The sequence below is a fragment of the Stenella coeruleoalba genome (assembly GCF_951394435.1).
Source record: "Stenella coeruleoalba genome assembly, chromosome: 13".
Lineage (NCBI taxonomy): Eukaryota > Metazoa > Chordata > Mammalia > Artiodactyla > Delphinidae > Stenella > Stenella coeruleoalba.
In genome coordinates this window covers 14,421,865-14,444,671 of record NC_137159.1, presented here as the reverse complement: position 1 = coordinate 14,444,671, position 22,807 = coordinate 14,421,865, and the positions used below count along the sequence as shown (strand labels likewise).

The window sequence follows — 22,807 nt, the reverse complement described above, 5'->3', positions numbered from 1 at the left end:
CAACCAATAGAAAATGGGTAAAGGATACAAGTAGACAATTCTCGTTTAAGTGCAAATCAGACCAGCCAATACATGTCTGAAAAGAGGCTCAGAATTATGAATAGGGAATTGCAAATTAAAGTAACAATGAGAGGCGTTGTTTATCTCTCAGAGTGGCTAAAATTTCAATGATTCCATTTTGTAAAAGAGACAATGTTCCTCCCCCCTCCCCACCCCCCCACCCCCCACCGGCCCCCATAGATGTGTATGTGGCAGGGTTTTCTCAACTCCGGCACAACTGACATTTCGGGCCAGATGATTCTTTTTTTTTTTTTCTTAATGAATAAGGCAGCTTATTAACCCAGCGTCATTTGTTGTAATGCTTCTTGTTGGCAGCCGCCACCTGTCCAGCGATTCTGTCCAGATCTCTCTGTCCCGAACACGTGAGTTTGCAGCCCCCATCTTGGTCCTTTCCCACCACGTTCAGCCCCTCTGGGGCTCAGCGGACCCGGCGGGCCCCGCTTTTGGAGCCTGTGCTGAAATGGCTGGGCAGGACACTTTCTCTGCCGTCCCCCCCAGAGATCTCGGTCCTGGAGCTGTCCCAGCGCCACGCCGGAGGTACAGGTGCAGCGCTGTGGGAGCAGCTCGCGTGTAGGATCACAGGGCGTGAGCTCTTTGTGTTTGGCCAGCTTGACAGCGTCCACCCATTCAGGGCCTTTCAAGCTTCCCGGACTTGCTGAGGAAGGCTGCCAGGGCTCTGACGAACTCCCGCTGGTTCACGTCTTTTACAGTAACTCCAGGCATCGTGGGGCCTCCGCACTGCCAGCCAGGGGAAAGGAGGGGGCAATTCTTGATCGCAGGGGCTGTCCTTGTATTGTAGGGTCTGTAGCAGCATCTCTGGCCTCTACCCACTAGATGACAGTAGCACACCCCCCGCTCCCCAGTGTGATGACCAAGGATGACACTGCCAAATGTTCAGGGGGCAAAACTGTCCCCCACCTCTGCTTGAAAACCACTCGGTATATAGCTAAACATTGACAGCTGCGTATGCTGTAATGAACACTTACTTAATTTTAATCACTATTTTACAGATAAGGAAACTGAGGCACACAGAGGCCAAGTAGCTGTCAGCTGAGGACCCGAGATTCCAAGAGGAGTCTGATTTCATAGCTCAGTTTCTTAGCTGAAATGCAGCCACACTGCTCAATTACATTTTTGAGGTTTGACTGGTTGAATGTACCGGGACTTCAGATTCACGTTTCCAGGCAAGAACCACGGGCCAGGGAAGGGGAGCCCAGGCCTGTGGTGTCTGAAACTGTCACGTATGAGGCCACAGCCCCAGGGCTGGCTTGGCTCCCTGAGATGACAGTGCTGGGCGGCCAGTCCAAAAAGCATCAGCCAGCAGGGCCGCCTGACCTCTGAGCAGGGCTGATCACCATTTGCAAAGAAAGGCCTAGAGGCTGAACCACGGGGTGGGGGCGGGGGGGGGGGAAGGTGGAGGCGCTTGGATGGGGGCAGGTGCATGAGGAGGGTGGTGATGACTGGACTCCTGATTCTTTCTCATTTCCCTCCCTCCTGGCCTCTGGGCACCCAAGTGCCTCCCTCCCCACTCACTGTCGCACTCACTGTCCCCACGCTGCCCTCTCCCCAAAGCCCCGCTACAGCCAGCTGGGTGGCCAACAGCCCTACCCGGAACGGCAGGGGAGGTGGGCGGGCGTATGTTCACGTGATGCCTGGTGGCTTCCTCAACCTTTGGCCAGGTCACAATGGGCTGAATTTCCTGTTGGCTCATCTGTTTGGGGCCCTAGACCATGAGCTCTGTGAAGGCAGAGCCTGGCGGGCATCAAGATTGGGTGGGTGCAGGATGAGGGAAGGAGGTGGGAGAGGGGCAGTTGCTCAAGGGCTGAGCAGCTCCAGTGACACCCAAGCCCAGCCCTGGTGAGCTGAGGTGCTCAGCTCTGTCCCCTGGGACTAGGTTCTGGCCTTTCGCTGGATCTGTGAACAAAGCATGGCTGTGAGTTTTCAACTGAACAGAGCTCCTGATTACCTCTCCTGGGAGGAGAGAAGAGCTGCTTAAAGAACTTGAGGCATGATCCTCATTCAATAATTCAAGCTTAGCTTTTTAAACGGAAACTTCTCTTGGAGCTGCTTCTAGAAACACTTGCTGGTTGTGTCCCCTCCTCCTGTCCCTGCAGGTCCCCTGCTGGTAGGAACGTGTAAGTTGAAAAAGCAGTTGCCCTGATGTGCTGGGCTGGGAAGCAGCATCACCACCTCTTTCTTTGCTGAGCCCCCAGGTAGAGCTGATCAAGGCATCCTTTGAACCCCACTGTATTCTTGGCACCATGAGAACTTTATCACACACATGCACTCCTGCTTTCTGAAGACAGGGATCAGACCTTAAGAGCTTTGTGGAGAAACCTGGCGTCCATGACTCACTTGTCGAGAAGTCAACACACTAATAGGAGGGGACGGTGGGTGGCTGTGACTCGGCACAGCTTATTCTAAGGGCTTATTCTAAGTCGGCGATTCTCAACCCTGCTCACATTAGACTCACGCCGCAGGCTCATTAAATCAGAATCTCTGGGACAGTGGCCCTGTAATCACAGGTTTTATAAGCTCTCCAGGTGTTTCCAATGCACAGAGTTGAAGACCTCTGTTCTAAGTGGACTTTGGCAAAAGGGGGCTTGACGGTGTAGAAATATTGAAATTTTAGACTGTAGCTATTTCGGCGCTTGTGACCGAACTAAGAGCCCTATGTAAGCGAGGCAGTAGAAGGAAAATCACACCAGGTTTGGGATACCTGCAGAGTCCAGCAAATCCATCACCTGAACTGCATGGCCCCGAACACGAGTGGCAGCTGGTTCGCTCATGCTGCGGTCCAGTGCCACCCACTCACGAGTGGGTGAAGTCACAGAGAAGTCGCTGATGGACGACTTGTCACCTAGCCAGCTTTTGAGGACCGGTCTTTCCTATTTCAAGAGCATTCTTTGGACTCCTACAGCCCCCAAATCAATCGTAAACTCAAAATTTTAGGGTTGGCAAGCAACAAAGAGACACTTCTTAAGTGGTTCCTAACTCTCTGTAGGTGCAGACCCCCTAAGGGCCCCAGCATCTGATTGGGTCCCGCAACCCAAATCAAATCCACGATGAAATGCCACCTCACACCCATCGGGATGGCCAATATATATATATATATATATATATATATATATATATATATATATACACGGTATTTCATCATGGATTTTATTATGTATATAAGACATATAAAACAACAGGAAATAACAAGTATTGGCAAGGGTGTGGAGAACCCTTGTGCACTGTTGGTAGGAATGTGAAATGGTTCAGTCACTGTGGAAAATAGTATGGCAGCTCTCAAAACATTAGAATAGAATTGCTGTGTGATTCAGCAATTCTACTTCTGGGTCTAAACCCAAAATAATTGAAAGCAGGTACTTTAACAGATATTTGTACACCTATGTTCATAGCAGCATCGTTCATAAGAGCCAAAAGGTGGAGGCAACCCCAAAGTCCACCGACAGGTAAATGGATAAACAAAATATGGTACATACACACAATGGAGTATTAGTCAGCCTTAAAAAGAGGGAAATTCTGACACATGCTACAACGTAGATGAACATTGTGGCTATTATGTTAAGTAAGCCAATCACAGAAGGACAAATACTCTTATCATGCCACCTATAGCAGGCAGTAGTCAAATTCAGAGACAGAAAGTAGGATGGCGGTTATCAAGGGCTGGTGGGAGGAAGGAATGGGGAGTTATCACTGAATGGGTACAGTTTTAGTTTTGCGATGAAGGTAACTGTGATGATTACGCAACAATGAAACTACTTAATGTCACTGCACTGCACACTTAAAAATGGTTAAGATGGTAAATTTTATGTTATTTTTTACCAAAGTTAAAACACAAAAACAAAACCCCACAGCCTAGTTCTGGGGTGGGCACACATGAAGGAACCCACATTTTCACCAGAAGTGGTTTATCAGAGTAATGGCCTGTAACAGCCCTGAAAGGACCAGGGAGGCCCAGGGGAACCTACATATGTTGTGTCTCCTGTATTTTGGGGGAAGGGGACAGACTGGGAATGGGACAGGGGGCTTTATCCATTCCTTGGTTTCCTTCTCGATTCAGGTAGAAAATGTCTCAAAGACTCACTGGGGTACCTGTGGGAATGCTGGTAGTGTTTTTGATGAGAACCTAGAGAGGGGAGATTTTTTAAAAATTTAAGTGTTGTTAGAAGCAAGCAAGTAGGTAGGAACTGATACGCGAAGGGACAGGGTGGGGGGAGTGTACATCCAGGAGCAGTGTCTGGTCCAGCACCTTGGGGTTCTGCGAGAACTCGTAGCTTCTGTGAAGTTTGGGAACCCCACCAATCACAATCCATTCCACTTTGATTAAAAAAAAAAAAAAGATCATTCAGGGGAATTCCTTGGCAGGCCAGTGGTTAGGACTCTGCTTTCACCGCTGAAGGTGTGGGTGCAATCCCTGGGTGTGAAACTAAGATCCCATAAGACGCGTGGCACAGTCGAAATAATAAAAAAAATTAAAAAAATAATAAAAATAAAGAAATGAAGTTGGTAAATATTAAAAAAAAAAAAATCATGCAGCTTGACCTATTCTCTTCATCAGATTTGACCTGGACTTACTTGTGGCTCTCTCCAAAAATCAACTTTGCCCTCAGAGAGGAGCCTTTACAATACTGAGAATATTCCAAAGGACATGCCATCTTAAGTGGCAAAGGAGGCACCCCCCGCCCCCAGAGGCTGCTGAACAAAGAGTGGCGCTGAAGGGAGCGTGTAAATCCCATAGGGGAGACAGGGAGTCCTGGTCGGCCAAGATGTGCAAGCCTGGAACGTCTGCTTACAAACCAGGAGTAGGTCTCCAGGAGAGAAACACGCATAGAATGGAGCTGCCCAGGACACGCATGGATGGTCGGGCAGGAAGGGCAGGGGGCCATCACCCCCCTCCCAACGCAGGTCAGGGGTCTGATTTCAGCAAGCACGTCGGCCCTGCCCACGTCTGGGGCTCGCTTCTTCACCTCCGCACCCTCAGTTCCCAGGTGGGGCTGAGCCATGACACTCAAGTGCTTACGCCGAGCCCTAGGGCCAGGTAACCACATGCTTATTTGTCCAATGGGCACCTTGTGACCTCCTCTGAAGACCCTCTCCCACAGTCCAGTAGGAGTGGAGATTATCAGGTTATAAATTGGTCCTTTAACACCCAGAGAGCACATCTTCACCTGCGGTGTGGATTCCATCCTGACCCTTCTTCCTGCGCCCCTCAGAACTGTCCATAATCCTCTGTACCCAAGCCCTGGTTGAACCCTATTTCTTCTTTTTGTTTTGTTTTGTTTTTGGCCGCGCTGTGCAGCATGCAGAATCTTAGTTCCCCAACCAGGGAGCGAACCTGCGCCCCCTGCAGTGGAAGCGCGGAGTCCTAACCACTGGCCCGCTAGGGAAGTCCCAGGTGAACCCTGTTTCTGCCAGGTTTTCTCCAGTGTGGGCACAGGACACACAGGCTGGGTTCTGTCATCACGTACCTTGGAGGGAGCAGCATGGTGACTCTCCCCAGGCGAGGCCTCCCTTTCCAGCCCAGACACACATAGCTACCTCCTTCCCACTGGCTTCTGCTCTCCTGGCCTCAGGGCCAGAAGCTGGCTGTGGAAGGGGGACACCACAGGGCCAGGCAGGGGTCAGAGTGGGAGGCTGCCAGGGCTGAGCTCTCCCTCCACGTCCTCTGCCAAAAAAACAGGAAGAGGAATCCGAGATGTGACTGCGCTGAGTAATTCCAGTCCCAGGCTCTCAAGTCACAGATGTAGAAACCACAAACCAAAGAGCAAAGAACAAAATCAAAAAGCCCGCAGCCTTTTAGACTTTTTTCCTCCCAACAGCTAGTTCCAGTGATGTTTATTACTCAGCCTGAGTTGGAATAACATTAGACAAAAATAGAAACAGCGTCTGGTTTTACAAAGCCTCGGCACAAGTCCTCTGATTTTTCTGTCCATGTCAGGGCCGCCTGCTGCTGGTACCAAAGGTCAAGGGAGCCCGGATGACCCCGGATGGAGCAGAGCCTGCACAGGGACGCAGGCCTCAGTGCTGGCTTGAGAGCAGAGCTAGGGAAAGACAGTCGGGCAACTTGCTCAAGCGGTACAGCCTGGCTGGGGATCCAGGGTTTTATGTCTGGGGGTGAGCTGCTGGGGCCCCGAAGAGACCAGCCCCGGACTCAGGGCTGATGTGGTTCAGAAGGACACGTAACCACATGCCAGCAGGGCCAGGGCTCTGCCCCAGGCACGGAAGCTGGGTGGGTAGAGGTCTCCACCATCCTGTGCTTGTTCCAGAGAAAGAGCCTTAGCGGGGGCCTCTTTGGGAACTCTGTCCCCAGGGGCTGGCGCGGCCAGAAGGGGCAGGCCACGCAGCAGCAGGGCCCCCGCTCGTCGTGAGCCCGCAGGAAGCCTGCCTGCAGTCACTGGCTGCTCACAGCACTGAGACCTCGCGCCCCTACCCTGGGGGCGGCCAGGGGTTCCACCTCCAAGGCCTCCTGCAGCACAGGGGGAGGTCCGGCCGCTTCGGAGGGGTTCGGGGGACTCGGTGGACCTCGTGTGCATCGTGAGATGGGGAGGGGCAGGGATGAGCAATGTAGCCACTTTCCAGGTGAAGCCAGTCCAGCCCAGAGGCCGGCTGCTTTTTGGACCCCCCGAAGTCACTGCCGGGCTCTGCACCGTCACCATGAACTGCCCGGGACTCCGGTCTCCCGGTCCTCTCCTGTGACGAGCAGGCCAGGCGGCCAGTGCGCAGGGGCTGCTATCTCAGGGGCTGCTTGAGCTCGAAGAGGCCTGTCCCGCCCTTGACGACCTTCCCAACCACGAGGCAGGCTGACGGCGACCTCAGCTCATCGTGGGATCCTGGGAGAGACACAAGAGTGCTCGTTAGTTGGCTGAGGGAGAAGTCAGGGGTGGTGGAAGGCGATGGGGGGCGGCACTCAGCACTGAGGCTGGGCGGGTGGGGCACCTCCGAGGCCACGAGGGGTGGTGCTGAGGCTCAGGGTCTGACGGGAATGAGGCCGCACTGCTCCTGCGTTTCAAAGAGAGGAAGACCCTCTCCCTCTTCTCCAAAAGGCAGAAGCAGCTCTCCCATCTGCTGCCCGCCCCTGCCAGCTGCTTCCCGCAGTGAGATGCCAAGATGTCCCCTGCATGTGAGGCGTGTGGAGAGGTGCCCGAGGGATGAGCCCATCTGCCCAGAGCAGACTCAGGAGAGGGGAGGCCAAGGGCCCCTGCCCACGACTGACCCATCATGGTGGCCTGCTTCAGAAACTGGAAGCTGGTCTCAAACGTCATCTGCTGCAGTGGGGAGGAGTTCGACCGGATCCCAAAGCGGTTCAGCGGCTTGTAGACACCCTCGAAGCACATGTAGTCAGCGACCAGGGAGAGGTGGCGGGGGTCAACGGCGATGCCTGTCACACGGGCGGCAACCGAAGGGAGGGTTAAGCAGTGATGAGGAGGCGATGGCAGCCGCATCAGCTGACACGAGGGCGCCCCCCTCCAGCTCCGTCACCTACTCACTCAGCTCCCTAACCCCCGACCTCGGCAGGCAGCCCTCCCTCCCCGGTCGCCATTACTACATCTCTCTCCACTTCCATCCAGCAGCACGGGAAGCAGCCTTGCAGGACACAAGACCCTAAATCACTGTTTGCACTTGGGAACTGAAACCCTGAAGGCAGGATGAGGAAGCAGACTCTCCCTCAGAGGCCAGCAGACGAGAAACACGCTAGGAGGCCTCGGGGACGGGACTGACAGGACTGACCCACAAGGGACTCCCTCTCCACGGTGGTTCTGAGGATCCCCTACGGGCTCCATGCTCACCGTGCCCCTATTTCGGTTCCCTGCGGAGCTGGATTGACACCCCAGGACCTCCCGAGCGCCGCCCGCAGCCCCTCTTACCGTACACGGCGAACACATCCTTGATCTCCTTCTCGATCACCCGCAGAGCGGCCTCGATGCCGTACGTGCTGGCCATGGCATGGATGTCATTGGAATAGAGGCGACGCAAATCCAGAACCTGGGGGAGGAGGGAGGGATTGGTTTGGAGGGCCTGGCCTTCTGCCCCTTCCTGCGGACACACCCCACCCAGGCCGACCCCCCCGCTTGGCTGGCACTCAAGCACAGCTGATGACAACGTGGTTGCGAGGTGGCCCAGGACTAGCAAAAGGAAACAGTGTAGGCAGAGCTGCCAACAGCACGCTGGCCGGGCCCCAAGGTCTGTCTCATCATCACCAGGGCTAGAGGATGACTTGGTACCTGCTTTACAGTCAACAGGAAGAAAGGTGTTTGTCTCTTTAATGGAGAGACCTGTTTCCTAGGACAGAGGCTTCCCCTGGTAGGCGAGGCAAGTTCCTCAGCAGAGACCCAAACGCCTCCCCCAGGCATGGGGAGCAGGGCTGGGCCGGCTGCATGGGGGTCAGCCGGGCCCTATCAGGGGCCTGGGGCTCCAGGTCGGCTGCCCCAGGGGGCCCACGGTGGCTCTGCACTGTGGCAGGTCACCCCCAGAGGCAACAGCAGAGACCCTGGTGGCCTGCCGGGCCTCGTCTGGACAAATCCCACGAGCACGACGCGGAGCTTGGCCTGTCAGTGGCCGGCTCTCAGGAGGCATGAGCTCTGCCTGCTGTGTCCTCCGGGAAAGCAGCCTGTGAGAGGCTCCGGGGCAGAAGGGGCCTTAGTGGGGCAGTGCTGTGCGGGACGGGGGGGTGCATGTGAGGCCGGAGAGCCTCGCCAGCTTGGTGCGCGCGGACCAGGGAAGAGTGAGCTGGTCCCAGCAACTCAGAATTCTGTGGGGAAAACTCGCGCCCGCGGGTCGAGAGCACCTCGGAAGGTTCTGGGAGGCTCCGTGAAGCTGGGGGGAAGCAGGAGAGAGCCCAGAGGAAAGGGTGGGGGAGCAGGCGGAACAGGGCGCACAGGCCTCTGCCAGGCGTGGGGGGCGGGGCGGGGCCCCTCTGCACCCAGGGCCTCCTTCACCCGGTAAAGTGAGCAGCCCCCAGGCCAGCGACTCAGAAAACTACTTCTTACGAGTCTACTTCAGGAAGGTTTTAATTTCAAGGAGAAGAAACTGTACTCAAAGCGATTTGGGAAACTCTGAGTTCCGTAAAGTTAAGCCGGTTCCGTACTGCAAGCCTTACCAGGCTCATGTGCATCAGGGATCCCCGGGAGGTGGGCCGGGAGGTGCAGACTCGGTTCGGGGACCCTGGGCTGGGAGCGCGAACAGCCCAGGAGGGAGTGGGGCCACGCACCTCGGCGTACTTGAACAGCTCCGGGAGGTTGATGCCTTCTGTGTTTAAGACGAGCTCCTTCTCGTTCTTACTGTTGGTGGTTTCGTTCAGGAGGCACCTCGTGATGCCCTTGGTTGCGTAGACGACAGCGCCTTGGGCCAGGGACACTACCAGGGAGCTCATGTCAAAGTTGACCTTGATGAGAGGGAGTTTCACCATCACCTGCAAGAGGAGGGAGAGCTGGGGCCGGGGAGAGGGCCGCCCCAGACCCACTGCCCGGGCTCCCCAGGAGACGCCTCCGGAGCCCCACTAGGGAACACCGCGGCCCTGCTGGGGTGAGCGGGTGGCGGGCCGGGCCTGTGAATGCTGGGTGCTTTTGCGGCCACACGGCAGTCACCTCCAGTCCGCTGAGGAGGATACAGCAGAGCAATGTTTTCACAGATGTCGGTGAGAACGGTGAAAATCACATCCACTCACACCACCCTTGATATCCTTTCAATCACCACAAAGCACAACACGCGTCCTTTCACGGGTGCAATCCCGGTCAAGGCTCCGTACCCACGCTACCACTTAGGAACCAATGAATCGGATCGAAGGAAAGGACTAGAACGCCAGTCTGCGTGTAGAGACGTCCAGGCATCCAAGCCACCGAGTCTCTCAGGCAACACTGCAGTGCTGAAGCTGGGGACCAGGAACAAAGGCGGTGTGAGGAGTGAAGTGTCTCTGCCCGTCTCTATGACAACCGATACACGTCAACACACGTGTTGTGCTGAGGCCTGAAGTACAACGTGAAAGCACCCGTAGGGTCTGGTGGCTCAGATCCCCGTGCAGAGAGAGGACTGGCCCACGAGGGTGTGAAAGTCGAACGTGCGAGGCCATGACCGGGGGTAGCAGGTGCACAGCTGTCACCAGCCTCTTTAAGGGACCCGGGGTGGAGACGAGAGCAGCCGGTGGCCGCCCCGGCACTGACCTGGCACCACAGGCCGTCCTGGGTGTCGTACTGGTAGTCCTCGATGAACGGGTGGCACTCGCGCACGGCCCGCACCCGGCGCTCCACCGCCTCGGCGTCCTGGGGCTCCCGGCTGCGGGTGGGCTTCCACGGCTGCACCAGTGGGGCAGCGGGGAGCGAGTCCTCCTCGGGGCCTGAGCCCCCCTCCTCCTCCTGCGCCTGGGCCTGGGGAGTGCCTTCCCCGAGGACGGTCCCTTCCTCCTGCAGGTCCTCGCTGTCCTCGCCATCCTCCTCGTCCTCACTCTCGTAGTCGACCTGGCGGGGAGCGGAGCACAGGCCGCGTCACTGGGGCCCCACCAGCCGTTTGGACTTGGCCTGCCCAACAGGTGCCCCTGCAGAAGCCTCAGCTGCTGGCTGACCCCGGCCCTGCCTGCTCCGTCGGCCCGGCCGCCGTCCTCCTTGCTTCCCCTGGGGATGCCAGCCCCTCAGCCCCTGGGCCCCCTCCTCTGAGCTGAACCCCGCCCCGCACCTCTAGCTCTCGCACCCGTGGAGCCGCTCAGCCCTGCCACGCCGCCCTCTGTCCTGGCAGCAACCATGGCAGTGGAGGACCAGTAACGGGCAGGAGAAGGAAGAATTTTCATGGCAAAGACAGGAGGCGGCCCGACTTCCTCCCCCTCCCAAAGGCCTCTGGGTCCTCGAATCTGATTCAGACGCAGGGACGGCCAGCCCTTGCCCACCCGCCACCCCATGAGCACCGCCTTCTCAGTCCACTGGTGCGCTGGGCAGCCCGCCTTGCTGCAAGGCTCCTGATGGTTCCAGCATGACGCACAGGCGTGGCCTCATGCACCAGGGGGCGAGCCCTCATCTGTGACAAAGGGGTCCCCTCACCTCCTCCTCTTGTTTCTCCTTGCGTTTGGCGTCCGAGGCATCAGCGTCTCCCTCCTCAGCTTCGGCGTCCACGATGTGCCCCTCCTCTTCCTCGTCGCCTTCCTGCTCTCCCTGGGGTGTGGGGACAAGAAAGAGAATGATGAGCTCTAATACCCTGGTGAATCCATCTCTCCACCCACCACACTCACCCAGCCACCCACCTGCCCACCCACCCATCCGCTCATCATCGTTCAGCCACCTATCACCTTGCCAACTATCCATCTACCTACCTTCCACCCCCCTACCCACCCCTGGACCCCACGCTTCCTTCTCCACACCCTACATCTCTACACGCACCACTCGCAAAATCCTGCATTTAAAAAAAAGAAACCAAAGAAAGGAAGTGCCAAGGCTTTTCAAGTCATGAAAAGAAGGTGTTATTCCAAGTATTTTTGTTATGGGTGGAGATGAAGGGAAAGAGTTGTCTTGGTATTTTAAAAGCCAAATATTTATACCTTTCTCCTGGCCTTGGTTCCTAGTTCCCTGTAGTCTCCTTCTGGGTGATCTGAGAATTAAGACCGGGCAGCCTTTCAAAGACATCCCATGCCCATCTGTGCTTGAGCTAGCCAACTGGTAGACCCCGGGGCAGGAGACCTGGCACTCTCTCTCTCTAGGTAGGCCACGCCCTCATTTTAGGGATGACGAGACAGGCCCAGAGAGAGGAGGTGACATAGCTGAGGTCACCGAGCCGGGAAGGGACAGGACCGGTCTTCATTGTGGCCCTGTCCAAGCACAGCACAGCCCTGCCGACCGCCGGCTCAGATGACACCCAGGGACCTGCCCCACGCCGCTCCTGGGCCTCTTGGCGGATGAGGTACCATCAGTCCTGGACTGTTTTGCCTCCACGGGCTTTTCCCTGGCTCTATCCTTTTTCGTCACTGTAGCCCAACTTCCCGGCTTCAAAATGCCTCTCTGGTCCTTGCCTAGTACTCCGTGGGCCTCAATTCATCTGCCCTAGGTAAGGCAAAGGCAGAGTGAACGAAACCAGAAAAAGAACTTCCAAGACCTCAGTGGGTACCATTACTTTGAGTCTAACCTCAGGAGAAAAAAAAACCACTGACAGAGGGGTCCCTGAGAGCAGAGAGATGGATGACCTGGGGCCCTCACCCAGGGCCCTCACCCAGGGCCAGGCAGACTATGCTGCCCGACGTGGCCCGCCACACTCAAGAAGAAAGTGTTGCTTTCCGGCTCTCTCAGAACAGTGGATAAACGCCAAGGTAAGTGGAGAGATGGGCCGACAGCAGGAAGGGGCTCAAGGGGTACCGAGGATGGTCACAGAGCCGTCCTAGGAGAACTGACTCCGTGAGCCGCCATCCGATGTGCTTCCCAGCCCTGGACCCTCCCCCTCCCCAAGGGGCCCTCAGGGGACTCGCTCACCCGACTCCTCTCCGACTCGCCTTCGTTGTCTAGATCCCGCTGGGTAGCTCTCCGCGTGTTTACGCTTCTGAAAGCGGATGCTTTACTATTCTTCTTTCTGATGGATTCCATCAGAATTTTAAAGAATCTGAAACGAGAAGAAAGCCACGCAGCCCCGTTCAGTACCAGCACCTCCATTCTCCCCTCACTGTGGGGACAGGACGCTCTAAGGATCTCACACCCGCCTAAGGTGGACTTCTACAGGAGACGGAGACCCTGCCTCTCCCTTCAGCTCACTTCTCCCCCTCCTGCTGTTTCTGGGTGGTATATGGGGCATCGGAAGGAACACTGCTCCACACCCAACAGGCCTGGACTGAATACGTGCCCTGCCACTCCCAGGGTGCGTGGCCTCGATCACCACAGATGGCCTCCTGAGCTTTACCTCTCTCGTCTGGAAAACGCGGGTATTAATAGATACCATGCAGTCTTGCTTTAGGGATTAGAAACAACCCCACGTCCGATACCTGTCATGGGGCCTGGCAGGCTGGCTGCTCAGCAAGTGACAGTTCTTGGTGCTGTGTGGTGGCCGTCTAACTAGGTGTGGTGGCCGTCTAACTGCAGCGGGAGAGGGGAGTCCAGGCCGGGAGGAGGGCCGCCCCCAGCCCGCCGCCTACCGCATCGCCAGGAAGTGGCACTGCTCAGGGCTGGCAACTCCCGTCTCCTTGGTGTGGGACCCCCGACAATTTGATGAGAGAACTAAGATGTGGAAGAGCTTATCGGGATCTCCAAGGCGGTGATAACTTACTTTGTGGCAGTAAATCATGTCGACAGGTTAGAAAGAAACCAATTTAAAAGGACCAACTTGAGGCACAGCCCAGAGGACCTTTCCTGGCCCCTGGGTCCTTCCCTCCTGAGTTATCTATTTCTTGCTTCCTCTGGGCCTCACCCTGTCTCCTGCCCCCTGCTCCTTTCTTCATATAACCTCTTGCCCGTCTTCTGCATCAGGCCATAGCAGCACATCAAACAGCCTTCTTTTAATTATATAAAGTATCAGTTCCTCATCTGCCCAGCCAGCCTTCCTGTGTTCTCCGAGCGCCTATGATGGGCCCACCATGTACCAGCCCTGAGGGCAAAGGAAGGATGAAAAGACAGGCACTTAGAGCTTTAACTGGAGAAGCAGGCAGGTCAGATGTTTACTATTTTGTTCATTAAAAACAAAAGACTGCGGCTTCCCTGGTGGCGCAGTGGTTGAGAGTCCGTCTGCCGATGCAGGGAACACGGGTTCGTGCCCCGGTCCGGGAAGATCCCACATGCCGCGGAGCGGCTGGGCCCGTGAGCCATGGCTGCTGGGCCTGCACATCGGAGCCTGTGCTCCGCAACGGGAGAGGCCACAGCAGTGAGAGGCCTGCATACCGCTAAAAAAAAAAAAAAAAAAAATCCCCAACGTTTTAAAGCTGTACAGGGTTTTGGCTGAGCTTCTACCCTTGGCAGAAAAAAGCCTCCTCACCACCGATCCAAGGAAGAGCCTGGTCACCAGGTGCTGTGGACAGAGACCAGAGGGCCAGACAGGGGAGAAGCCCGGCTTGACTTTAGAAAGATACGGGCCACCCGGGAGGAAGGGGCGGAAGAGATGTTTCCGGAAGGACAGGCTCTGGTTCAAGTCTCTGTTCTGCCAGAGCCTGGAGACAGAGACAGACGAGGGCCTTGACCCCGTCTGTAAGTGTTGGGACCGCCCCTGCCCCACGCCTGAGCCTGCAGCGCAGACTGCAGGGCGTGAAATGACACGGACGGGGTGTGAAGCTGGGACGGGGTGTGAAGCTGGGCTGCCTCCGCACACAGAAGCTGCTTGTCGCCTCCCTCTGCTGTGGGGCTGCCGCCCTGGCCTGTCCCTTCAGGTGACATCACCCCTCTGAGGCTCCCTTGCCAGCACTTCAATCCCCGCAACTGGCCTCAACCCCAATCCCCCACCTGCTCCCACCCCCTGCACGTGCATCGTTGGGCTTCTGTGCGGGCCATGTGCGCCGCCATCAATTTCCCCAGCCTCCCATCGACCTGCTGGAGCCGCGCCCAGGCCCACGGTGGGGTCTAAGCACAGATGGAGCCCCCCAAGAGACCTTCCCTAACCGCCCCCGGTGCAAATCCTCTCTACCCTGCCTGCCTCTTCTGGTGAACAGGACCAGTGCAGAACGTGACAGAAGGTGAGAAAGGAGAATAACCCCCTGAACGGTAAGTGGCAGGCATGTCACCTGTGTGCCAGAAGTTCTCCCGGGGGTACAGAGAGTCTGCCCTTCTGTGATTCTGCCCAGAGCCGGGAAACCGGAGGCCCACAGTGACTGCTCTGTGAAGGTCGTGCTGTTTGTCAGAATGTGGCAACCGAGGGGGAACCGGAGGGGGGCAGCTGCACAGAAACCTCCGTCCCACATAAATAATTACCAGCAGGGAACATGACCCTCGGCTGTTTCCGAAAGTGCCTGCCAACAGCTCCACCACCTGCTGTTTGCAGAGTCAGACCCACAGAAGCTCTCGCCGCAGACTGCCGGCTCTGTGTTACACGGCTGGGGACCGCAGGCCGTGGAACTCACACACCCCTGCCACCTAGCTCGGTACTCCTGCCACCTCACCACCCCGGCCCTCCTTCCAGATCATTTACACACGTCCAAAGGGGTGGGCGCCAGGACAGATACTGAGGGGAGCTTCACGGCTTCTACACCTCCATCTAGGGAAGCGCCTCTGTGTCTCTATTTTTTTTTTCTCCAATCTGTGTCAAAAGAGTCTCAAGATCCCACAGCTGGGACAGAAGGAGGGAAGAGAGAGAAGAGGAAGGGAGAAAGGAAAAAGAAAATGCTCCCGGCGGGTGGGGTGCTTTTCTGAAGGCACACCCCCATCCCCGTGTGGTCTCCAGGGGGCCTGCATGAGGCTGCTTCGCTGCCCAGGCCTGGCAAAGGCAGCCCAACCACAGCCCCTTCCACGTGCTGCTCCCTCTGGCCCCCCTGCCCAAGTCACAGGGCAGCTCCACCAGGCGCGACTGCACATGGCTTTGTTCATCACAGCCTTGCAAGCGCACGGGCCAAATACAAAGAAGGAGCTGACTGAGTCTGTCACCACTGGGAAGAAGCCAGGGCTCCTCCTTACCAAGAAGAACTTTTAAAAAAGTGATGAATTTTCAATTCCCCAAGGCAACGTAAAGAGAAAGAACTCTGAGCACAGCCTGGGGCACGCCTCCTGTGACCTACCTGCTTGGCAGGTCCACACCTGAGATGCAGAGAAATGGGGCAGATCGCAGACTCCGCCTGCTCCTGGTAATTCTCAGGAGGCCACGTGATCCGAATTCCGATTTCTCAGGGAAGGGCCGCCTGGCCGGCACAGACAGCGGCACGCCTGGGAGTGGTGTTCCTCCCGGTTAATTAATGAGCCGGCAGCTGGGGCACAGACAGGTCTCCTGCGCCGTGACCCAGCACCCCGAGAGCACTGGGCCTGCCTGATAAGATGAGCCTCCTCCACCCAGGCGAAGAGCGACATAGGTGCTTCCGAGGCCCAGCAAGCTCCCCCGTAAAAAGGGCGGAGTTCACATCCAAGCTCATCTACCACAACACCCGCCATCCTACGTGCCACCTGCTTCGGGGGCCAGGCTGCAGCCAGTCCACATCTTCAGGTGAGGGCAGAACAGGGCCCATGGCAGGACAGTCACTCCCTCCCAGCCACACTGCCCTGGGGCCTAGCCTGTGAGTGGGCATCACTCAGTAAATATTTGTGGGATGACTGAGTGCACAGACGTCCTGCCTCAAGTCTGCCATCAGTTCTCTACTTCCAAGCAGCTCCGGAAAACCTGAGGGCTGTTCTAGACTCAAGACAGTGGTTAGTGGTCCGTGGCCAAATCCTGCTGACATATGGGATCTATTTCAGCCTCACCAGGCTTTTTTTTTTTTTTTAATTAATTAATTTAGTTAGTTAGTTAGTTTTTTGGCTGTGCTGCGTGGCATGTGGGATCTTAGTTCCCTGACCAGGGATCGAACCTGTGTCCCCTGCATTGGAAGCGGAGAGTCTTAACCACTGGACCACCAGGAAGTCCCCTCACCAGGCTTTTAAAAAGATATGAATTAGTTGCCAATGCTTACAAATTAGAGAAGATTTATCTAGAAAAAGTAAAAGCAAGCAAACAGCCAAAGAAAGAAAAAGGAGAGGCGGTTTTCTTCTTATTTTTCTGCATCAGAAGGTCTGGCCACCCTGGCCCACATCCCTGCCCGCTTGAGGCCGGTGACGCGCTCTCCAGCCGGACGGAGGCCCCCAACCTGCCTCACCGGCCTTCTCACCTGCCGGCCCCGCAGCCATCTGAGTCTGCACACTGCAATCCAGGGTCAGGTGGCCAGTCGGAAGTGCTTCGCTGGCTCTTCCTGGCTCCCCCAGCCCCAGTATGACCCCCATCCTACTCCTGCGCACTCAGCACTGTGGCCCGTGCTTTCCAATGGCCAACAGTGACTTGAACCGGACAGAAAATGGATGTTCCTTCTCCCCACCAGAAGGGAACCAGAATTGCTCTAAGAAGCTGAAGGTAACCCCAGTTATAGACCTGCGTTCAAGAGCAGCATGCCGTCAGCACACTGCTCCTTCCTAGCAGAATATAAGTGTATCAGGAACCGCATCATGACAGAAATTAACACCACGTGCTGGTCTGACGTCACAGCAGCACCACTGCGACGGGGCTCTGCTCTCTTTATGGTACATGACCTCCTCCATCTTAAAGCCTACAAAACCCGAGTACCCGAGACTCATAGGCCAGAGAGAAAAACAGGGGGCAGAGATGGGAATGCGGTTAATGCAGTCATACCCACAAGCCACATGAGGCTGCAGGACCTGTTCCTTTTCTAAACACCTCCTTTGAAGGAATCATTTGCGCAAAAGCACCCGGTCTCTGGGAGTCCTGTGGCCAGAAGCCCTCAAGGTCCATGACAAAGTCAAGCAATAAGCACGGCCTGGGTCCTGACCTTGTTTCCATGAAATGCAGGATGTCCCCGGGTCTCAGGCACTTTTCCTGCTGGTAGTACGCGTGTGGCAGGAACTGAAACCGCAGCTCGTACACCCGGAACTTGTTCTGTTTCTCCCCCATAGAGAAGGACTCCTGGACATCAATTTTCTCCAACACCTAGAACCAGATTGACAGACAGAAACCAATTTGCTCAAAGCCTGGGACTGAGCATTACAAGTGGGTTATGGGAAAACTGAGAGTTTGCAGGGACAGGGGCTGGGACCACAGGCCAAAATCCCAGAGAAACTCCAACAAGCTCTGCTGGTGTAGATCCCTCGGTGGGTGGGGAGAGAGACCCCCCCCACACCCTGTAGGCACACCTCCAGAGAACGGCCTGAGGCTGGAGGGGGCAGGCTCCAGCGGGGCTGGTGAGCTGACCCAGAAGATGTCCTGATTCTTAAGGCACGAAGAATGCTGCAGACCAGTGATTACCTTTAAAGCTTCCTGATCCATCCCTGCTTAGCACCTGGCAGAGAAAGCCTCCCTCTCACTGGGTGGAGTCTAAGCCAGCGTCTGAACAGCTGGCAAAGGCTGTTCTGCCCGGATGGGAGAAGAGTTGGGAGGACGGATGGGAGGATGCAGGAAAACGCCTGCAGCCAGCCTGCAGCCCTGGGTCCCAGGGAGACAATTACCTCCCCGAGGCACACCCTGGTGAGCTGCTTCTTCAGGCTTTTCACTTTCTTCAGCGCTTTCTTGGTGTTGAACACAGGCACGCGCATCATGGGCGTCTTGATGTTGGCGCTGGCCACCATGAGAATCTCCCTCAACCTGTCACAGAACAAGGGCACATCTGGCCGTAAGAGGTACCCCGATTCTTTACTTTTGCGAGGCCTTTCTCATAAAGATGTCACAGTTCTTTGAGGATCTGCGAGAGACCACAGGATCTCGTGGGGGAGATATGCTGATCAGGGAGTCCCAGCTCTGGCCCCGCGTGTGACAGCAAGGGACTCTTCTGTCAGCTTCCTCCGCTGGAGCACGAGCTCCTCAAGGACAGGGCTGTGTCTTCTTCCTGTTTCCTATCACCTGTGCCTCGCAATACAGCGTGGGTGCTTACTGAACGAATAAGAGATGCAGGGAAGGGAAGCAGCGTCTGCAGCGCTCCCACTGGGCACAGGGACCACGGCTAGACCTCGGCCATGGCTCAGTCAGCCTGCACGGCCCGACTGCATGGTGCACCCCGCCCTCCTCCCTCCCACAGGAAGCTGGGGAGCCTGTGTCACTCTGCTAAAAAGTAGCCGGGCCAGGCAGGCGAGCCTGATCTCTTTTCTTTCCTCTCACCCAGCGGCCACCAGCCTGCCAGGTGTGTACTTTTACCTGAAGGGCCAGGGCCCCTTTGGGTCATGTTCTAGGTGAGTGGCGCCCCCGAAGTTGGGCAACCAGACGGCCTGACCCCGAGAGTATGTAGTTTCACAAGCATCTCAGGTAACTTGGATACAGGAGTTGGTGGAGAGATAAATGGAGATGCTAAGAGGCCTGGGCATGGATCCAACCACACAAGCCCATTGGGCTCTGGAAATTCCAACCCTGACCCCTGCTTTGATGACACCCTCTCTCTCTCTCTCTCTAATGAAATGACTTCCTCCCCAGGAGTGGGCTAGGACAGACCCAGCCCCTGCACCCTCGCAGTCCCCCACCTGGGAATGCCCAGGGTGACATTCATCTCGCCTCTGCCGGCAAAGTGGAAGGTGTTCAGGGTCATCTGCGTGGAGGGCTCCCCGATGCTCTGTGCGGCCAACAGGCCCACGGCCTCTCCCGGGTCACACAGCGAGCGCTGCCACTTCAGCTGCAGAAGAGTCCTCAACCTGGAGGTGGGGCAGGGGACAGCAGGAGTCAGGGGCACAGACACTACCTGCCTGTCAGGAGCTGTCAATGCCACCCACAAGCAGGGCACATGGACCTGTTACCTCTCCCTCTTTCTGGGCTTGTTTTTTCCTAAGCAAATGGTCCTTCTAAGCCTTAAATTCCGGCCAGTGACCCTGAAATGTCCTAAATGACACAGCACAGAGCCCAGCTGGGTAGCTGAAGCTCTAGATGTCCAGGCTCGGACTGTTCACGTTCACCCTGAGAACGTCCCGGAACTAGTGAGCTCACTATTCACGTGTCCCTTTGTTAATTCTTTTTTTGCCCAGTAGTTGTGACGGCTTGGAGAGGGCTTAAACCTCCCTCTGTACAAACCAGGAAGAGGTTCACTGAGCAATTATGGGGATACGGGGGGGAGGCGGGAAGGGGGTGCTTACTTTCTTAATTAGTGCAAATGGCTACAGGCCACATCGGAAGTGTGCGCGCCCCACAACTTTGTAATTCACTAACCCTTCTTCCTGCGGATGCCGGCCCTTTTAGAACAGCCAAGGAGCACTGTATTACCCCGGAACGTAGGACAAGGAAGCGGCTCAACAAACAGCGACTAAACGGGACATTACGTCTGAACACAGAGGACGGTAATAGAACTACGTTTCTACGCAAGTTCTTTTCAAAAGTCCGACTTTCTGCTGACCTGATGTGTCTTCTCTCCCTGCTACTTCAAACCAGTGAAGGGTTGGCAGCTTCTGACCAGATTCCCTGATTCTCACATAACCGTGCCCACCACACGACACTCAAGAGAGGGGCCACCTGTGCAGGGCTCTGTCCCCAAAGAGCGCTCTTCTCCGTCGTGGCCCAGATGGGGGGTGCACTCCTGCCTACCTGCTCTCATCCGTCCCACAGGCCTCAGGGCCTGCAAGGCGCCCTCTGTTTCACTTCCCTCCTTCTTGCTGGGGCCTTGAACCCAGGAGGCCGCCAGAGTGGGCGGGGAAGGGCCTGAGAAGCAGATTCTCCCTGTGTGTGTGCTGTGCGATAAATCAATGTCATTACCGGTCCAGAGAGAGCTCCGATTTCTCGTAACTCCTCTCTGCTTGAGCTGCCCACTCGCGACTGTAGTCATCCACCTTCTTTTCAAATGTTTCCGACACTGACGCAAAGTAGATGTCTGGGCGCCAGACAGACAGACTGGGGTCAGGACAAGGAGACGCCTTCTTCTGGTATTTCCTCCGGCTTTGCTCATCTAACTCAGCCCACATCCTCAACATCTGAAAGGAAGGATGGGCCTCAGCTATGCTGGAGGACACCAGGAATAGGCTTCTCTTCCTGGGACGCCCAGTAAGATAAGGCGTATCAGAGGCACTGGCTTCAAATGAGAACAGGGGAAAGAGACAGAAACCTGACGGCAATGAGAAGGCCATCTTGACATCTGAAACGCGGAGAAACCGAATCCATCCCAGGGCGCACTGCTTTACCACGACTCTACAAGCGATTCGTCCTGGCCCTTCAAGCACAGGCAGGGTGACCACGTTAAGTTACTGTCCAAACTGGGTGTCTTGTAGCGTAAAACGGGGCACTATTAATAATAATACTGGGATGAGAGGCAAAGCCAGGGCTGTCTCAGGTCAACAAGGACACAGTCACCACAAGCCAGGTGACTGTGCTGGATCCCTGTCTGTCCCCCACCCAGGCTTTCCCACGCTCGGTGCCCCAAAGCGCTCCCCTGCCTCCTGGCTCCCAGCTGTGCTTGGCTGACGGGAGGTCCCAGAAGCAGAAAGGCATGTGGGAGGAGAGCGAGGCTGGGCATTCATCCCCCGCCCTCTCTAATGGATCTCGGAGCCCAGAACTCTACTGAGGGCTCCTGTCAGGTGGCCTCTGCCCACGGCCACCCTCTCCACTCCTGGTGACTGTTCCTGCCTGTGGGGGGCGGGTGGGAACCCAACTTACCAGCCCTAGTTTCCTGGAACCCTGTCCACACCTCTGTAAAGATTCCCTTCCTTAAATCCCTATTTGAGTGCCATGTTTCCTGACCAGCACTGAATGAAGCCAGATTTCATGACTGTACCTTCCACCGGGAAAACAACTCCTTCCTCATCCCCTCAACCCCTGACTGATCGCCCACCCCCGCCCCCCACCGAACCCCAGCATTACCTGGTGAGTCTCGGGGCTGCGGCCGTTCTGGTTTGCGCCCTCGAGGTTCAAGGCTTTCACAGCTGCTTGAATTTTCTGGGAATAATTCAAGAAGGCGCCTTTTCTCAGCAGGGTGTTGGAATGCTTGCTTTGCCATTTTTTGATGGCTTTGAAGTGGCGGAGAGCTTTCTGGGGATCTGCTCTGGATAAAACTTCATGGAGGTGCTTCGATTTCATTATCACCTAAACAAACAGACCACACAGACAAAACCAAAGAGATGAGGGCGTAACACAAGGGCCGCGTCACACAACTTCACAGGACGGAGGTGGCCCGTGTGGAGCCCTCACGATGCCCCTGGGGGGGTCTGAGCACCCACTGCTAACCAGGGCCCTCACTCTGTGCCAGTCAGACTTGGGAGCTGGCGGTCTCAGGAGCTGAGGTCACGGGGGAGAGACCGTGACACTCAGAGTCCCTCCAGAACATGGCGCCAGGATGGGAAGGAGCCAACCCCGGAGTACAACCTTCAATTCGACCACCTGCTTCATGACCTTGGACAGGCCATGTCAGTTTCAGTTTCCCAAACTGTAAAACAGGGTGACTGCTGGGCCAACGGTGACGATCGCTCTCGGGGCGGTAAGGTGTGGTAGGAAAACCGCGGGCTTGTGCGTCAGAGGGCCTGGGTGCAGACACAAGCCCTGCCACTCACCAGCTCGTCCCTGAAACCCTGCCACTCAGCTACCTTGGCTGTAAAATGGGCAGAGGGCCACCTGCGTCCCCAGGCCGCAGGGAGGAGGAAGGGAGACAGCAGCCACGGTGCGCTCTAGGGCCTGGCACACGGCAAATGCCCCACACGGTGCAGTTTTTCTGGACGTGTGCGTGCCTCTCTGCCGTCTCACGGGATGAGGCACGCAGAGGGAGGGGCTCTGACAAGGTCAGGCGTTCCAAGGCATCGCCTGGTGCTTTTGAACTCTTCCCACCCTAGTTTTCAGCGGCCACTCTGAGTGGCAAGGCTCAGGGCGGGAGGCCCACCGCACGGCCCCCGCCCCACGACCCACAGGCGCGGGGGACCGGCACACTACCTCACAGTTGCTGGCGAGGAAGGGGAACTGCTTGGGCTGCAGGAACTGTGTCTTGGGGATGTCCAGGCCGTCCTCCCCATACAGGAACTGCACCACGCTGCCGTCGCTGTCGCGGACTGTCAGGTCGTACTGGACGACCAGCCCCTCCAGGTGCTTGATGATGCACCTGTACAGGGACCACTGGCTCAGCGCCCACCGGGCCACCTCCCAGGGCAGCCTCTGATGGAGCGGATGGAGGGCAGAAAAGGGGACTGCTGTCCTGCAGCCAGGCAAGCCCCCAGGACAG

The 22,807-nt window shown here is 56.5% G+C and overlaps 1 protein-coding gene and 1 pseudogene across 2 annotated transcripts in view; both read right to left on the bottom strand.

The window, feature by feature from the left end:
• Window positions 1-335: 335 nt before the first annotated feature.
• Window positions 336-783, bottom strand: LOC307196158 (small ribosomal subunit protein eS19-like; annotated as a pseudogene). The gene is made up of 2 exons: window positions 591-783; window positions 336-448 (listed from the first exon to the last, which is right to left on the bottom strand). The product of its transcript is annotated as a small ribosomal subunit protein eS19-like (transcript).
• A 5,103-nt stretch (window positions 784-5,886) lies between these two features.
• POLR1A (RNA polymerase I subunit A) overlaps window positions 5,887-22,807 on the bottom strand; it is a 77,171-nt gene continuing 60,250 nt past the window's right edge. The window contains exons 22-34 of the mRNA XM_079940683.1: window positions 22,522-22,687; window positions 21,463-21,684; window positions 20,365-20,579; window positions 19,149-19,316; window positions 18,147-18,282; window positions 17,474-17,631; window positions 12,513-12,639; window positions 11,097-11,207; window positions 10,230-10,523; window positions 9,281-9,481; window positions 7,938-8,055; window positions 7,286-7,450; window positions 5,887-6,902 (exon numbers count right to left, since the gene is read on the bottom strand). Coding sequence (XP_079796809.1) covers window positions 6,802-6,902; window positions 7,286-7,450; window positions 7,938-8,055; window positions 9,281-9,481; window positions 10,230-10,523; window positions 11,097-11,207; window positions 12,513-12,639; window positions 17,474-17,631; window positions 18,147-18,282; window positions 19,149-19,316; window positions 20,365-20,579; window positions 21,463-21,684; window positions 22,522-22,687 — 2,182 coding nt within the window. The 3' untranslated portion in view covers window positions 5,887-6,801. The remainder of the gene's footprint in view (window positions 6,903-7,285; window positions 7,451-7,937; window positions 8,056-9,280; window positions 9,482-10,229; window positions 10,524-11,096; window positions 11,208-12,512; window positions 12,640-17,473; window positions 17,632-18,146; window positions 18,283-19,148; window positions 19,317-20,364; window positions 20,580-21,462; window positions 21,685-22,521; window positions 22,688-22,807) is intronic.